The sequence below is a fragment of the Entelurus aequoreus genome, linkage group LG14, assembly GCF_033978785.1.
Source record: "Entelurus aequoreus isolate RoL-2023_Sb linkage group LG14, RoL_Eaeq_v1.1, whole genome shotgun sequence".
Lineage (NCBI taxonomy): Eukaryota > Metazoa > Chordata > Actinopteri > Syngnathiformes > Syngnathidae > Entelurus > Entelurus aequoreus.
The window spans coordinates 53,946,611-53,965,725 of record NC_084744.1 but is presented as its reverse complement, the minus strand read 5'-3'; the positions used below and the strand labels follow the sequence as shown (position 1 = coordinate 53,965,725).

The following is a 19,115-nucleotide window of genomic DNA, read 5'->3' as shown; positions in this document are numbered from 1 at the left end:
AAGAGGTGAAAAATAATTTAGTAGAAAATACATTTATAAATCCGGCAGCATGAACATTTCCATCAGCCCAGAGGAGGAGAAACCAGACAGCTGTTCAGTAGAGGAGAGCAAATCCAGATGAGGCAGAAATGACAAATTGTTGATCAGATCGTGTTCATGACACAAAGTTCCGTCCTTCCAGCAGCAGCTTGGTTTCAAAACAACAACAACAACAACAACAACACTGTGGAGGCCGGCGAACACAAAGTGTGCAAAAGTAACACAAAGGGAGAGTCGTCACTCCTAACACTGCACAGGGAAAATTGTACCCAATGTTATTGTTTCCTGAAGGGTCTATTTTTACGGGCGGATGTGCACATTTTAGAGGCTCCGAGGGTTCTGGAATGTTTTTATTTCCATTTCTCTTTGAACAAATGTTGGCTGACTTTCATAGATTGTATATTAAAATGTTTGTTGAGGGACTGCATGTAAAAAAAATTAAAAAATAAAATAAAAACGGACACAGAAAACTTTTTGATATTTTACCTTTGGGAGCGTAGTAGTAGTACGGTCTTTCGCTCCCTGCATTTTTATTATTTATTTCTACTTTTATTCTTGTACTATAAACTTTTCCTAATCGTCTTCTCCAAAACTTGTTAAAATAAGCTTTTTTTATTCTTTAATATTTCAACTTCCTGCTTTAAAATGAAAATGTTCCCCTTTTTTCTCATATGACTTAACGCTTAGTGGGAAAAAAACTGACTTTTTAGTCTTTTTACTACATTTTTGCTGTATTTTTGGTGAGTTCCTTCATTATACACAATTTTTCTTTTTTTTATCATGTTAAATTTAAATATGTCATTTGGCCCCATTTGTCTCGGTTTACCTGACACATGAAACGTGACGAATTTTGGGGTACTTTATCCACTTTAGCCGCCTTCTTAAAATGTGTTTTGTGGCAATTCCAGTTTCCAATTTAGTTTTGCACGACACACTGCAGTTTTTGGACTTACCCCAAAGCCAAACAGGACATAAAAGTCTGTCATTTTTGAAAGGGCAAAAAATATTTATATATATATTTTTTGTATTTTTTTTTTAACTCAAATCTCTCTAAACTGAATTATTATTTTTAAACCCTCTGAGGACCTTTTGACAGTTGTCAAATAGTATACATGTGCATAACATGGCTTATTTTACTCATTCAAACCTGTGACATTATTGGATCAAAAAGCCTTTAAAATTGTTGAAAATGTTTTATATTAATGTTTAGGTTTTGAGCCAAAAAAAGTAAAAAATCAAATGTTTTTATGTCCTTACTACAATTTTTTTTTCTTTACTTTTTTGCTCAAATCTCTTAAATCAACTTCAACTCTGAACCAATTAAAAAAAATTTAACCCTTTGTAGGGCTTTTGAAATAGTATAAATTTGCAAAACATGAGTTATTTCACTCATTTTTAAACCTGTGACATTATCTGATCAAAGGGTCTTCAAATCGGTCAACATTAAAAAACAAAAACATTACATTTTTGATATTTTTGTTTAGGATTTGAGCTAAAAAAAGAAGAAAAAAAACGGACATAGAAAATGTTTTGATATTTTACCTTTTGAAAAGCAAACCACGTCAATTAGTATGGTCTTTCGCTCCCTCCATTTTTATTATTTATTTCTACTTTTATTCTGGTACTATAAACTTTTCCTAATCGTCTTATTCAAAACTTGTTAAAAATAGCATTTTTTTTCCTTTAATATTTCCACTTCATGCTTTAAAATTACATTTTTTCCCCCTTTTTTCTCATTTGACTTAACTCTTAGAGGAAAAAAGCTGACTTTTTAGTCTTTTTACTACATTTTTGCTGTATTTTTGGCCTTAATTTTTGGTGAGTTCCTTCATTATATACAAATTTTCTTTATTTATCACGTTAAATTTAAAAATGTCAATGTACAGTAGGAAGGGGATTTATATGGGCCCATTTGTCACGGTTTACCTGACACATGAAACGTGACACATTGTGCGGTACATTTTCTACTGGATTCCAGTTTTCAATTTAGTTTTGCACGATACACTGCAGTTTTTGGATATACCCCAAAGCCAAACAGCACAAAAAAGTTCATCATTTTTTAAAGGGCAAAAAATATTTGGGATGTATTTTTATTTTTATTTTTTTTACTCAAATCTCTCCCTAAACAAAATTATTATTTTTAGACCCTTTTGACAGTTGTCAAATAGTATACATTTTCATAACATGGCTTATTTTACTAATTCAAACCTGTGACATTATTGGATTAAACAGCCTTTAAAACTGTTGAAAATGTTGTATATTAATGTTTAGGTTTTGAGCCAAAAAAGTAAAAAATTAAATGTATTTATGTCCTTATTACAGTTGTTTTTTTGTTTTTTTTTACTTTTTTGCTCAAATCTCTTAATCAACTTCAACTCTGAACAAATGACATTTTTTTTAACCCTTTGTAGGGCTTTTGAAATAGTATACATTTGCATAACATGAGTTATTTTACTAATTTTTAAACCTGTGACATTATGTGATCAAAGGCTCTTCAAAAATCGGTCCACATGAAAAAACAAAAACAAAAAAACATTACATGTTTGATATTTTTGTTTAGGATTTGAGCTAAAGTAAAGTTAAAAAAAACCCCAACAACAACGTATTACTAAATATTACAAATATTATTAACTTTTTTGCTCAAATCTCTCATCAAACTTCATCAACATGTGTTTTTAATTTAAACTTATGACATCATCTGATCAAAAAGCCTTCTAAAGGGTGAAAACAAATTAATTATAAAAAGAATAATTTTTGTTACGGACTTTTGAGCCAAAAAAGTAAAAACAATTACGAATTCAAATGTGTTTACGCCCTTCAAACCTAAAGCTTTTTTTCTTATTTTCTTATTTTTTTTCTTTTTTGATCAAATCTCTCAATCAATTTCAGCACCAAACAAATGAAAACATGTTTAACTACTTATAGGACGTGTGATAAAAACATGTTGTTTTTTTTATTTAAACCTTAAAAATCCTTCCAAAGTGAGCCAATATGTTACTAATTTGCATGTTAATAAGCAACTAATTAATGGTAAATATGTGTTCCCCATACTAAAGTGTTACCATAAGGCATTAATAAGTACTTAATGACTAATTAAGAGCAAATATGTTACTAATTTGCATGTTATTAAGCAACTAATTAATGGTGAATATGTTCCCCATACTAAAGTGTTACCATGAGGCATTAATAAGTACTTAATGACTAATTAAGAGCAAATATGTTACTAATTTGCATGTTAATAAGCAACTAATTAATAGTGAATATGTTCCCCATACTAAAGTGTTACAATGAGGCATTAATAGGTACTTTATAAGGACTAATTAAGAGAAAATATGTTACTAATTTGCATGTTAATAAGCAACTAATTAATGGTTAATATGTTCCCCATACTAAAGTGTTATCATAAGGCATTAATAATGACTAATTAAGAGCCAATACGTTACTAATTTGCATATTAATAAGCAACTAATTAATGGTGAATATGTTCCCCATACTAAAGTGTTATCATAAGGCATTAATAATGACTAATTAAGAGCCAATATGTTACTAATTTGCATATTAATAAGCAACTAATGAATGGTGAAAATGTTCCCCATACTAAAGTGTTACCATAAGGCCTTAATGACTAATTGAGAGCCAATATGTTACTAATTTGCATGTTAATAACCAACTAATTAATGGTGAATATGTTCCCCATACTAAAGTGTTATCATAAGGCATTAATAATGAGTAATTAAGAGCCAATATGTTACTAATTTGCATGTTAATAACCAACTAATTAATGGTTAATATGTTCCCCATACTAAAGTGTTATCATAAGGCATTAATAATGACTAATTAAGAGCCAATATGTTACTAATTTGCATGTTAATAAGCAACTAATTAATGATGAATATGTTCCCCATACTAAAGTGCTACCAAAATAATAAATAAAAAAACATTATGTTTGATATACTTATTCAGGACTTTTGAGAAGAAGAATATGAATCCAAACGTTTTCACACCCTTCAAACTTAATGACTTTTATGTCCTGTTTGGCTTTGCAAGATAATTAAAATCGAACGTCCTCGCAGGATTAATTCACCTATTTCGACTTTGTCCGATCATTTTTGCAGTTTTGTTTATAGCAAATTAAAACTCTGGACACGCCTCATGTATCTGATTGATGCCCCGGTGGCAGCTGACCAAAGTTTGTCTTACTTTCTTGCTGAAGGAACGTTTTTTCTAGTGTGGGGTGTCTCCTCCAAAAACCTCAACAAAACTGGACTTGTGGGGCGTGGTCCGTGCAAGAGTGGCCAATGAAACCAAATTGCGCTGACGGAGGGAATGCCGTCCCACAGCAGTGTGTGACCATCTGCTAGTGGGGCGTCCTTAAGTGTCAACATTAGGGTTTAGCCAACTTTTTCCACTTTTTTTTTTTTACACAACCTGCATGTCGGCTGTGTGTTGTTAGCATTTCTTCCTTACTTGATGCCGCAAATTATATATAAAATAAAAATAAAATAAAAATAAAAATGTATATTTTTCCATCAGTGTAAAATTTGTTGGCAGGAAGCATTGAATCAACAAAAACGGTGACAAATTTTAGATTTTTTTTTTGTTGTAATTATGGATTTTTATGCCCACTTTTGACTCATTACAGTCGTCCCTCGCCACATCGCGCTTCAAATACCGCGGCTTCACTACATCGCTCATTTTTTTAAGCATATTCAACATATTTTTGGCCTAAAATATGTGTTAAACTAATAAATTACGGTACAATATTTGCCTTTTTTTTATATTACCGTAAATTCTGGACCATAAGCCGCTAATTTTTTCCTACGCTTTGAGCCCTGCAGCTTATAAAACGGTGCAGCTCACTTCTAATGTTTCTTCTTCTTTCTTGTTATTGTTTGTGTGCATTGAATCAACAAAAACGGTGACAAATTTTAGATTTTTTTTTTGTAATTATGGATTTTTATGCCCGCTTTTGACTCATTACAGTCGTCCCTCGCCACATCACGCTTCAAATACCGCGGCTTCACTACATCGCTGATTTTTTAAGTATATTTGCCATATTTTTGGCCTAAAATATTTGTTAAATTAATGAATTACGGTGCAATATTTGCCTTTTTTTTCCTATTACCATAAATTCTGGACTATAAGCCGCTATTTTTTTCCTACGCTTTGAGCCCTGCAGCTTATAAAACAGTGCAGCTAACTTCTAGATGTTTCTTCTTCTTTCTTGTTATTGTTTGTGTGCATTGAATCAACAAAAACGGTGACAAATTTTAAAAAAAAATTTTTGTTGTAATTATGGATTTTTATGCCCGCTTTTGACTCATTACAGTCGTCCCTCGCCACATCGCGCTTCAAATACCGCGGCTTCACTACATGGCTGATTTTTTTAAGCATATTCAACATATTTTTGGCCTAAAATATTTGTTAAATTAATGAATTACGGTGCAATATTTTCCTTTTTTTTTCCTATTACCGTAAATTCTGGACTGTAAGCCGCTAAATTTATTCCTACGCTTTGAGCCCTGCAGCTTATAAAACGGTGCAGCTAACTTCTAATGTTTCTTCTTCTTTCTTGTTATTGTTTGTGTGCATTGAATCAACAAAAACGGTGACAAATTTTAAAAAACATTTTTTGTTGTAATTATGGATTTTTATGCCCACTTTTGACTCATTACAGTCATCCCTCGCCACATCGCGCTTCAAATACCGCGGCTTCACTACATCGCTGATTTTTTAAAGCATATTCAACATATTTTTGGCCTAAAATATTTGTTAAATCAATGAATTACGGTGCAATATTTGCCTCTTTTTTGTATTACCGTAAATTCTGGACTATAAGCCGCTAATTTTTTTTCCTACGCTTTGAGCCCTGCAGCTTATAAAACGGTGCAGCTCACTTCTAGATCTTTCTTGTTATTGTTTGTGTGTTTGTGAAGTATATTATTGCTGGTCTTCTGGCCGTCCACAGCGTTTCTACTTCATTTATCACTCCAAGCAACGTTTATAGGTTTTACAATACAACTAAAACTGTTCGTACTTACTAAACCATCCCACGTGTGATGGCTGTAGGAGTCCCTCGCCACATCGCGCTTCAAATAACGCGGCTTCACTACATCGCTGATTTTTTTAAAGCATATTCGACATATTTTTTTTATAAATTACGCTGCAATATTTGCCTTTTTTTTTTCTTACCTTAAATTCAGCCGCTAATTTTTTTCCTACGCTTTGAGCCCTGCAGCTTATAAAACGGTGCAGCTTCTATATTTTTCTTCTTCTTTCTTGTTATTGTTTGTGCTGCGGCGCTATCTTGTGGACGAGTTTGCTTACTGCAGGTGCTGCTGGCGTTCTGAACGTTCCTTCTGTTTAGTGCTTTAAACCGGAAGTTAAGTGCCGTTCCGTCTCCTTGTCATCCACAGCGTTTCTACCCGTATGGATTCTTCAACAAGAAATGCTAACAACACGGCTAACTGTCATAGCTGCGCCTGTCAAATTTACAAACTTTTGGCGGAACAACACACGGCCGTGCTTTCAGTACATGGAAACCCGGTTCTGACTTAGAAAAATTACCATAAATGACTGAATAAAAGAAGATACTTTTTTTTCCCACGCTTTGAACCTTGCGGCTTTCAAAATGGTGCGGCAAATTTATGGATTATTTTTTGCTGACGGCCATAATGCAAATAGTTGGAGGTGCTGCAGTGTCCTTTCATTCATTGCTTTAAACCGGAAGTATAATTGCCGTTTTGTCTTCTGGCCGTCCATAGCGGTTCTACTTGTATGGATTCTTCATTGATCCCTCCAGGCAACGTTTATAGGTTTTACAATATAACTAAAACTGTTCATACTTACTAAACCGTCCCGTGTGTGATGGCTGTGGGAGTGTTTTCATGCATATTTGTACGTGCTATCCTGATGTAATGTCACTAGCATCAGCTAATATGCTAACACGTTTACGAGTGTCTGTGTTAGCATTATTAACGGCATTCTCTTTGTGTTGTTTCAGTTTGGTAAATTCCTCAGTAAATTTAGCTGATTGGAGAGCTAGCTTCCGCAGCTAGTGGGTCCATGACGATGACTTCTGTTTTGTCTGACCAGCCGTTTTACTGCCTTGTCACAGGCACCGTTTGGAAACAATTAAGGTATGCAAATAAACATTTCTGCGTCAATAACTAATTACACAATGCATGAATCTGCGGCTTTGAAAAAAATTCAAAAATTTTGAGGGTATGGCTTATATACGCTCTATAGTCGGGAAAATATGATATTTAATTTATTCATCCATACTCCATTATTCCAGCAAAACATTCAAACATAAATAAGGTATGTAAATAGACATTCACAAAATGTGTAAATAACTCAGATCACAACTTATAAATCTGCGGCTTATAGTCTAAAATTTAGTGGGCGGGGCTTATATTGTCTGGAAAATACAGTATTTTCTTGTAGCTGTCGGTTTAGGGCGATTACTGCTAACAACAACCACTAAATTCAATAACCGTGATGTGGCCCTCACTGAAAACTAATTTGACACCCCTGCTCTACAGGCCTTAGTTATTTCCAAAATTGTGTACACTACCTGAATTGGGGTCTTATGGCCACTTATGTGGACACTTATACTGCCATCTGGTGGTGTCAGAAGAGTATAACATACAATGGAATTTGGAAGAAAAAAAAAGTGTAAAAAGAAGAATTAGCATGTCACTAAACATGAAGTACACGTTTGTGTACTTATGGACTAAAGTACATCATATCAAAAGATGATTCTTAGTTTTTATTCTAATTAGGGTCCAATAAGGCCAAATAGCAAAGAGAAATAAAAATAAAAAAAGCAGCATGTAAACAAACAGCTCGGGCCTTAAGAGGTTAATGCGTTTTTTTTGTTTACCCGGTACCAATTAGAGCCGATAAACCAGGGACGACTGTATCGCGACTCTTTTCTTTACTTTGGACATGGATCGGGAGTTCTGAGACTAAGTTCTTGACGACGACTCGGCAAAAGTGGGAACATTTTCAGCAAAAGTGCTTCTTTGTGTGTGTTTGTGCTGTCCGAAACGACTCATTTTCCACCCTTTCAGGTTCCCTTCAAGCCATACCTTTTTTTTTTTTTTTTTAAATGACTCGAAGGAAAAGATCAGAGAACGACTCTCCGCTAAAAAACAGTAAAAGAGTAAAAGGATCCGACGCTGCCAGGAAGATTGTTGTCTTGTCTGCTTTGGACGACGCTTTTAAAAAAAAAAAAACTCTTGATAAGTGCAGAAGTGAAAGTTCTGACCAGTCCACCAGGAGCATGAATAGGTGTGACTCAAGGGGATCACGGGATGGTCCAAGAGCCGCTCTGCTGGATGTTTCATTGAGGATGAACCAGTCTTGTCACCGTCTGCAAATATGACAAAAGCTCCGAATTAAACGGAGAAAATATGCTAACTTCGACCTTGATCAAAGAAACTTTTCACTTTGGATGCAGACCAGATGTTGCTTACAACATCTTTTTCTAAAAACCGTCAATACCAGCCTCAATTTCAGCCAAGATTTGAAGAGCAGTCACACATAAGAGATACGTGTAGACAGCAATATGATGGCAGTCACACATAAGAGATACGTGTAGACTGCAATATGATGGCAGTCACACATAAGAGATACGTGTAGACAGGAATATGATGGCAGTCACACATAAGAGGTACGTGTAGACAGGAATATGATGGCAGTCACACATAAGAGATACGTGTAGACAGGAATATGATGGCAGTCACACATAAGAGATACGTGTAGACTGCAATATGATGGCAGTCACACATAAGAGATACGTGTAGACTGCAATATGATGGCAGTCACACATAAGAGATACGTGTAGACAGCAATATGATGGCAGTCACACATAAGAGATACGTGTAGACTGCAATATGATGGCAGTCACACATAAGAGATACGTGTAGACTGCAATATGATGGCAGTCACACATAAGAGGTACGTGTAGACAGCAATATGATGGCAGTCACACATAAGAGGTACGTGTAGACTGCAATATGATGGCAGTCACACATAAGAGATACGTGTAGACAGCAATATGATGGCAGTCACACATAAGAGGTACGTGTAGACTGCAATATGATGGCAGTCACACAAAAGAGATACGTGTAGACAGGAATATGATGGCAGTCACACATAAGAGATACGTGTAGACTGCAATATGATGGCAGTCACAGATAAGAGATACGTGTAGACAGCAATATGATGGCAGTCACACATAAGAGATACGTGTAGACTGCAATATGATGGCAGTCACACACAAGAGATACGTGTAGACTGCAATATGATGGCAGTCACACATAAGAGATACGTGTAGACTGCAATATGACTCAAGTAAACAACACCAACTTTTTATATGTTCCATTGAAAATATAGAACATTACAAACGGCGCTCAAAAATCTATCAAAATATTTTAGTACGACTTTGGTAAGCTATGAAGCCGCACCGCTTGATGGATTGTACTGTGCTTCAACGTATTATTATGGTGTGTGTATAAGGTAAGACATTATCTGGCATTTTGTTTCGCAATATTATGCAAAAGCAACTTTTCTTACCTTCTGGTACCTGCTGATCTATATTTGGGATCTGCATAAGTCCTGAAAAATTGCGCGCTTCCGCGTTTGTAGTCGAAAAACTTCTTCTTTTCCTTTATCTTCTTGTTATGGGACATTCATCCTCCGCTGTTGCCATTTCTAATATAAAGTAGTGTAAAGTTCTTACTTATATCTGTCACTAAACTCGCCATGAAAGCGCTCAAACATACCGGTGTTGTGAGTTAACATTATTCACCCAAGGAACTTTAGTTATTAGAGAGTTCCGGTCGGATGGTTTTTCACGGGACACATTTCCGGTGTTGTTGTTTCCGGATGAGGAATACATATAAAAAATAGACCATTCATCGGCGGTGCGACTTATATTCCGGTGCGCCTTATGGTCCGGAAAATATGGTAACTCAGAAAAGTATTTTTTTCTGTTTATTATACATATTAAATATATGTTAAAATATAATTGTACCTTTTAAAAAGTACATTTGTTGCTGTTGTTTACTGTACATACTGTGTATCACATATGTAGCAATAGAAATGTAACTTTAAAAAAGTTGTATATTGTACACATGAAAAATGTTTCAATAGAAATTTAACTTAAGTACATTTTTAGCTGTTTATTGTGCATATGAAATACATGTTTCAATAGAAAATGCACTTAAAATGTTTAGCTGTTTAATATACACATCCGATATGTTTCAATAGAAACTAAATTTAAAAAAAGATTTTTTTTCTTCCTGTTTATTATACATATTAAATATATATTGGAATAGAAAAGGACATTTATGGCTGTTTATTGTACATATTGTACGTATCAATGGAAATGCAACTTTAAAAAAAGCTGTTTATTGTACACATTAAATATGTTTCTAAAAATATTTTGCTTAAAAAATATATTTTTCTGTTGTTTATTGTACATATTAATTATGTTTTAACAGATACAGAATTGTAAAAAATATATTTTTGCTGTTTTTATTATAAACTTCAAATATGTTTCAATAGAAATGTAACTTAAGTATATTTGTAGCTGTTTTTATTGTGCATATCTCATATGTTTCTCAATTTAAATTTACTTTACATTTTTTTGCTGTTTATTATACACATCCGATATGTTTCAATAGAAATTCAACTTTAAAAAAGTATTTTTTTCCTGTTTGTAGTACATGTAAAATATGTTTAAATATAATTTTTACTTTAAAATGTATTAATTTACTGCTGTTGCTTATTGTACATACTTTATCTTATACGTTCCAATAGAAATTGTACCTTTTTTTATTTTTTTATCGGCTGTTTGTTAATAATTGATTTTATTTTATTTATATAGCTCTTTTAAAAGGCACTCAAAGACCCTTACACATAACCCAAATTGTACACATCAAAATATGTTATAGTACATATAACATTGTAAAAAGTTTTTTTTTTCCGTCGTTTATTTTACAATTCAAATATGTTTCAATAGAAATTTAACTTAAGTATATTTCTAGCTGTTTTTATTGTGCATATCTTATATATTTCTCAATAGAAATTTATTTTAAATTTTTTTGCTGTTTATTATACACATCCGATATGTTTCAATAGTAATTCAACTTTAAAAAAGTATTTTTTTCCTGTTTATAGTACATGTAAAATATGTTTAAATATAATTTTTACTTTAAAATGTATTAATTTACTGCTGTTGCTTATTGTACATACATTATCATATACGTTCCAATAGAAATTTAAGTTTTTTTGTTTTTTTTAATTGGCCGTTTGGTAATCATTGATTTTATTGTATTTATATAACTCTTTTAAAAGGCACTCAAAGACCCTTACACATAATCAAAATTGTACACAATTTATATTTAAAAAAATATATTTTACTTTAAAAAGTCTTTTTTTCTGTTCTTTATTGTACACTTCAAATATGTTATAGTACATATAAAATTGTAACAAGTTTTTTTTTAAAATGTATTTTAAATGTTTTGCTGTTTATTATACACATCTGATATGTTTTAATAGAAATTTAACTTTAAAAAAATGTTTTTTTTCTGTTTATAGTACATGTAAAATATGTTTAAATATAATTTTAACTTGACAAATGTAACTTAACAAGTACATTTATTGCTATTTACTGTAGTTATTCAATATGTTCCAATAAAAATGTATATTAAAAAAGTACTTTTATTGCTGTTTAATTCGCCATATTTTTGGCCTAAAATTTGTTAAATTAATGAATCACGGTGCAATATTTGCCTTTTTTTTCTCCTATTACCGTAAATTCTGGACCATAAGCCGGTAATTTTTTCCTACGCTTTGAGCCCTGCAGCTTATAAAACGGTGCAGCTAACTTCTAGATTTTTCTTCTTCTTTCTTGTTATTAACTTAAGTATATTTTTTGCTGTTTTTATCGTGCATATCTCATATATTTCTCAATAGAAATGTATTTTAAATGTTTTGCTGTTTATTATACACATCCGATATGTTTTAATAGAAATTTAACTTTAAAAAAAAAATTGTTTTTCTGTTTATAGTACATGTAAAATATGTTTAAATATAATTTTAACTTTACAAATGTAACTTAACAAGTACTTTTATTGCTATTTACTGTACTTGTTCAATATGTTCCAATAAAAATGTATATTAAAAAAGTACTTTTATAGCTGTTTCATTCGCCATATTTTTGGCCTAAAATTTGTTAAATTAATTAATTACGGTGCAATATTTGCCTTTTTTTTCTCCTATTACCGTAAATTCTGGATCATAAGCCGGTAATTTTTTCCTACGCTTTGAGCCCTGCAGCTTATAAAACGGTGCAGCTAACTTCTCGATTTTTCTTCTTCTTTCTTGTTATTAACTTAAGTATATTTTTTGCTGTTTTTATCGTGCATATCTCATATATTTCTTAATAGAAATGTATTTTAAATGTTTTGCTGTTTATTATACACATCCGATATGTTTTAATAGAAATTTAACCTTAAAAAAATGTTTTTTTTCTGTTTATAGTACATGTAAAATATGTTTAAATATAATTTTAACTTTACAAATGTAACTTAACAAGTACTTTTATTGCTATTTACTGTACTTGTTCAATATGTTCCAATAAAAATGTATATTAAAAAAGTACTTTTATAGCTGTTTCATTCGCCATATTTTTGGCCTAAAATTTGTTAAATTAATTAATTACGGTGCAATATTTGCCTTTTTTTTTCCCTATTACCGTACATTCTGGACCATAAGCCGGTAATTTTTTCCTACGCTTTGAGCCCTGCAGCTTATAAAACGGTGTAGCTAACTTCTAGATTTTTCTTCTTCTTTCTTGTTATTAACTTAAGTATATTTTTTGCTGTTTTTATCGTGTATATCTCATATATTTCTCAATAGAAATGTATTTTAAATGTTTTGCTGTTTATTATACACATCCGATATGTTTTAATAGAAATTTAACTTTAAAAAAATATTTTTTTTCTGTTTATAGTACATGTAAAATATGTTTAAATATAATTTTAACTTTACAAATGTAACTTAACAAGTACTTTTATTGCTATTTACTGTACTTGTTCAATATGTTCCAATAAAAATGTATATTAAAAAAGTACTTTTATAGCTGTTTCATTCGCCATATTTTTGGCCTAAAATTTGTTAAATTAATTAATTACGGTGCAATATTTGCCTTTTTTTTCTCCTATTACCGTAAATTCTGGATCATAAGCCGGTAATTTTTTCCTACGCTTTGAGCCCTGCAGCTTATAAAACGGTGCAGCTAACTTCTAGATTTTTCTTCTTCTTTTTTGTTATTAACTTAAGTATATTTTTTGCTGTTTTTATCGTGCATATCTCATATATTTCTTAATAGAAATGTATTTTAAATGTTTTGCTGTTTATTATACACATCCGATATGTTTTAATAGAAATTTAACCTTAAAAAAATGTTTTTTTTCTGTTTATAGTACATGTAAAATATGTTTAAATATAATTTTAACTTTACAAATGTAACTTAACAAGTACTTTTATTGCTATTTACTGTACTTGTTCAATATGTTCCAATAAAAATGTATATTAAAAAAGTACTTTTATTGCTGTTTAATTCGCCATATTTTTGGCCTAAAATTTGTTAAATTAATTAATTACGGTGCAATATTTGCCCTTTTTTTTTCCTATTACCGTAAATTCTGGACCATAAGCCGGTAATTTTTTCCTACGCTTTGAGCCCTGCAGCTTATAAAACGGTGCAGCTAACTTCTCGATTTTTCTTCTTCTTTCTTGTTATTAACTTAAGTCTATTTTTTGCTGTTTTTTATCGTGCATATCTCATATATTTCTCAATAGAAATGTATTTTAAATGTTTTGCTGTTTATTATACACATCCGATATGTTTTAATAGATATTTAACTTTAAAAAAAAAATGTTTTTCTGTTTATAGTACATGTAAAATATGTTTAAATATAATTTTAACTTTACAAATGTAACTTAACAAGTACTTTTATTGCTATTTACTGTACTTATTCAATATGTTCCAATAAAAATGTATATTAAAAAAGTACTTTTATTGCTGTTTAATTCGCCATATTTTTGGCCTAAAATTTGTTAAATTAATGAATTACGGTGCGATATTTGCCTTTTTTTTTCTCCTATTACCGTAAATTCTGGACCATAAGCCGGTAATTTTTTCCTACGCTTTGAGCCCTGCAGCTTATAAAACGGTGCAGCTAACTTCTCGATTTTTCTTCTTCTTTCTTGTTATTAACTTAAGTATATTTTTTGCTGTTTTTATCGTGCATATCTCATATATTTCTCAATAGAAATGTATTTTAAATTTTTTGCTGTTTATTATACATGTTTCAATAGAAATTAAACTTTAAAAAAATATTTTTTTTCTGTTTATAGTACATGTAAAATATGTTTAAATATAATTTTAACTTTACAAATGTAACTTAACAAGTACTTGTATTGCTATTTACTGTACTTATTCAATATGTTTCAATAAAAATGCATATTAAAAAAGTACTTTTATTGCTGTTTACCGGACTTTTACAGATATGCTTCAATAGCACTAATTAATTAATTTGAAAAAACGAGCTTTAGCGGGCTAACGACGTTATCGGTACCTTTGTTGCGTGCTCAAGCCGTAGTTATCCAACATCTGCGTGCTGGCTTCTTCCAGGTTCCAGTCACACATCTCCAGCAGCTTCTGACACTCAGACCTGCTGCTCAGACCCAAACAGAACAGCTGCTCCACCTGTGGACAAACAATAAATACAAATGTGAAAAGGAACGCCGGAATTAACAGCGAAAGCACATTTTTAAATAATTTAAATACTCTTTTATTGTTTGGATCCCCTCCCAAAACTTTGCTGGGGTTATTAAGAAGCACCGGCCACAAACACACACAATAGGGACCAAGTTTTTGATCAGAACTTGTGGGGACCAGCAGTACGGTTTTTCCATTTCCAGTAATATACACTCCATTTTGAGGTGAAATTATGGCAACCTACCATCTTTTTTTTTTTTACATTTCAGTTTGAAAAAAATCTACTAAACAAATGCATCAAAAAAATGGTGTAATAATTGTATTCACTGTGAGAAACGGCCCTCTGGGGCCAAACATAACTGCAATGTGGCCCTCAGTGACAACGACTTTGACACCTCTGGTGTAAACAGAGCGATGTCCCCATTAAGTAAGCACTGAGTTCCCTCGCCTCACTATAATTGCCCATTTCATCGGGCTTTTATTTTGATAGCGGTTTCCTCTGTGACTTCTGGGTGTACACCTGATCGTTAATGTTAACGGCTTATTTTTTGCCAGCTTCTCGGAAAATTGACGATACCGGGAAGCGTTAAAACAGACTGGAGGACGCAGATGTTGATATAAGGCATGGATAATTCATTGTGGGCACGGCATTTTCCAGGTTTAAACAATTTAAGTCGGTCACAAAATGTTTACAGTTTAAATAAGTGTAAGTTAATAATACAGACACTTTTAAATGCGTTAGCATATTCGGTAATGCAAATGACGCTAGCTTGATTACGTTACGATAGCGCGTATAAATATTTATGAAAACACTCCTACAGACGTCACACATGGGATGGTTTAGTCGGAATGAATTGTTTTAGTTGTATTGCTGCTTGGAGTGATAATAGAAGAATCCTTTTGAGCAGAAACACAATTGACGGTTTTACTTCCGGTTCAAGGCATTAAAACAGTAAGTACATTTTCAACCCACAACACCGACACTATAAATCTTTAAAAATGTAAAAAAAACAATGTAAATAAAATTATGCTTTGTTCTTAGTTAATCTAAAGTTCTTCCTTTTTTGTTGTCTTAAATGTTAATTAGGATACGATGTTATGCAGAGGTGTACTTATAACAATTTGAATGTATTAATAATTATTGAGTTTATCTAATTGTATCTTCCAGTTTTAAATGGTTTAAGTCGGTCACAAAATGTTTATAGTTTAAATAAGATTTTTTTATTTTTTTCCAGTAAATTGGTGCAATATAAATCTTTAAAAATCTTAAAAAAACAACTATGTAAATAAATTATGTTTTTTCTAAGTTAATCTATAATTCTTCCTTTTTTATTGTCTTTAATGTTAATAAGGATACAATGTTATGCAGAGGTGTATTTATAACAATTTCAATTTATTAATAATTATTGAGTATATTTAATTGTATTTTCCAGTTTTAAATGGTTTAAGTCGGTCACAAAATGTTTATAGTTTGAATTAGATTTAAAAATTATTTTTTTTCAGTCAAATTGGTGCAATATAAATCTTTAAAAATCTAAAAAAAAACAACTATGTAAATAAATTATGTTTTTTCTAAGTTAATCTATAATTCTTCCTTTTTTATTGTCTTTAATGTTGATAAGGATACAATGTTATGCAGAGGTGTACTTATAATAATTTGAATGTATTAATAATCATTTAGTTTATTTAATTGTATTTTCCAGGTTTAAATGGTTTAATTCGGTCAAAAAAAATTTATAGTTTAAATAAGAATTCATTTTTTTTATTTCAGTCAAATTGGTGCACTATAAATATTAAAAAATCTAATAAAAAAACCGTATATAAAATTATACTTTGTTCTAAGTTAATCTATATTTCTTCCTTTTTTGTTGTCTTTAATGTTGATAAGGATACAATGTTATGCAGAGGTGTACTTATAATAATTTGAATGTATTAATAATTATTTAGTTTATTTAATTGTATTTTCCAGGTTTAAATGGTTTAATTCGGTCAAAAAAAATGTATAGTTTAAATAAGAATTCATTTTTTTTATTTCAGTCAAATTGGTGCACTATAAATATTAAAAAATCTAATAAAAAAAACGTATATAAAATTATACTTTGTTCTAAGTTAATCTATATTTCTTCCTTTTTTGTTGTCTTTAATGTTGACAAGGATACAATGTTATGCAGAGGTGTACTTATAATAATTTGAATGTATTAATAATTATTTAGTTTATGTAATTGTATTTTCCAGGTTTAAATGGTTTAATTTGGTCAAAAAATTTTTTATAGTTTAAATAAGAATTTTTTTTTTTTTTCAGTCAAATTGGTGCAATATAAATATTAAAAAATCTAATTAAAAAAACGTATATAAAATTATACTTTGTTCTAAGTTAATCTATATTTCTTCCTTTTTTGTTGTCTTTGATGTTGATAAGATACAATGTTATGCAGAGGTGTACTTATAATAATTTGAATGTATTAATAATTATTTAGTTTATTTAATTGTATTTTCCAGGTTTAAATGGTTTAATTTGGTCAAAAAAATGTTTATAGTTTAAATAAGAATTCTTTTTTTTTTTTTCAGTCAAATTGGTGCAATATAAATCTTTAAAAATCTAAAAAAAAACAACTATGTAAATAAATTATGTTTTTTCTAAGTTAATCTATAATTCTTCCTTTTTTATTGTCTTTAATGTTAATAAGGATACAATGTTATGCAGAGGTGTATTTATAACAATTTCAATTTATTAATAATTATTGAGTATATTTAACTGTATTTTCCAGTTTTAAATGGTTTAAGTCGGTCACAAAATGTTTATAGTTTAAATAAGATTTTTTATTTAATTTTTTTTTCAGTCAAATTGGTGCAATATAAATCTTTAAAAATCTAAAAAAACAACAACTATGTAAATAAATTATGTTTTTTCTAAGTTAATCTATAATTCTTCCTTTTTTATTGTCTTTAATGTTAATAAGGATACAATGTTATGCAGAGGTGTATTTATAACAATTTAAATTTATTAATAATTATTGAGTATATTTAATTGTATTTTCCAGTTTTAAATGGTTTAAGTCGGTCACAAAATGTTTATAGTTTAAATAAGATTTTTAATTTTATTTTTTTTTCAGTCAAATTGGTGCAATATAAATCTTTAAAAATCTAAAAAAAAACAACTATGTAAATAAATTATGTTTTTTCTAAGTTAATCTATAATTCTTCCTTTTTTATTGTCTTTAATGTTAATAAAGATACAATGTTATGCAGAGGTGTATTTATAACAATTTCAATTTATTAATAATTATTGAGTATATTTAATTGTATTTTCCAGGTTTAAATGGTTTAATTCGGTCAAAAAAAATGTATAGTTTGAATAAGAATTCTTTTTTTTAATTTCAGTCAAATTGGTGCACTATAAATATTAAAAAATCTAATTAAAAAAACGTATATAAAATTATACTTTGTTCTAAGTTAATCTATATTTCTTCCTTTTTTGTTGTCTTTAATGTTGATAAGGATACAATGTTATGCAGAGGTGTACTTATAATAATTTGAATGTATTAATAATTATTTAGTTTATTTAATTGTATTTTCCAGGTTTAAATGGTTTAATTTGGTCAAAAAAATGTTTATAGTTTAAATAAGAATTTTATTTTTTTTTTCAGTCAAATTGGTGCACTTTAAATATTAAAAAATCTTTAAAAAAAAACCAATGTATATAAAATTATCCTTTGTTGTAAGTTCATCTATAGTTCTTCCTTTTTTGTTGTCTTTAATGTTGATAAGGATACAATGTTATGCAGAGGTGTACTTATAACAATTTGATTGTATTAATAATTATTGAGTTTATTTGTATTTTTCAGGCTTAAATGGTTTAAGTCAGTCAAAAAATGTTTATAGTTTAAATAAGACTTAAATTTTTCTATTTCAGTCAAATTGGTGCACTTTAAATCTTCTACAATGTTATGCAGAGGTGTACTTATAACAATTTGAATTAATGCATTTTATTAGTAGATTTTCTTAAACTAAAATGTGAAAAAAATATGGTAAGTTGCAATAATTTCACCTCAAAATGTAGTGTGTACTACTGTAAATGGGAAAACAGTACTGCTAGTACTGCTCTTTTATGGTAAAAAGGCAGAATTTGACTGTAAAATTTACATTATTTCTTTTTACTGTAAATTGAAAAAAATGCAATTTCACAGTACAATTTTGGCACCTGAGCTGCCTTTTTTTTTTTTTGAACCGCAAATTAACAAGTGTAGATTTTTCTGTGTATTACTGTAAATGCCAA

The 19,115-nt window shown here is 30.1% G+C and overlaps 1 protein-coding gene across 4 annotated transcripts in view; it reads right to left on the bottom strand.

Annotated features, from left to right (window-relative positions):
- The window catches only part of tnk2b (tyrosine kinase, non-receptor, 2b), a 166,924-nt gene continuing 147,809 nt past the window's right edge, over positions 1 to 19,115 (bottom strand). For all 4 annotated transcript variants that reach the window (XM_062070215.1, XM_062070213.1, XM_062070216.1 and 1 more), the window contains 2 exons: positions 14,697 to 14,827; positions 1 to 8,416 (listed from right to left, as the gene is read on the bottom strand). In XM_062070215.1, coding sequence (XP_061926199.1) covers positions 8,410 to 8,416; positions 14,697 to 14,827 — 138 coding nt within the window. In that variant the 3' untranslated portion in view covers positions 1 to 8,409. The remainder of the gene's footprint in view (positions 8,417 to 14,696; positions 14,828 to 19,115) is intronic.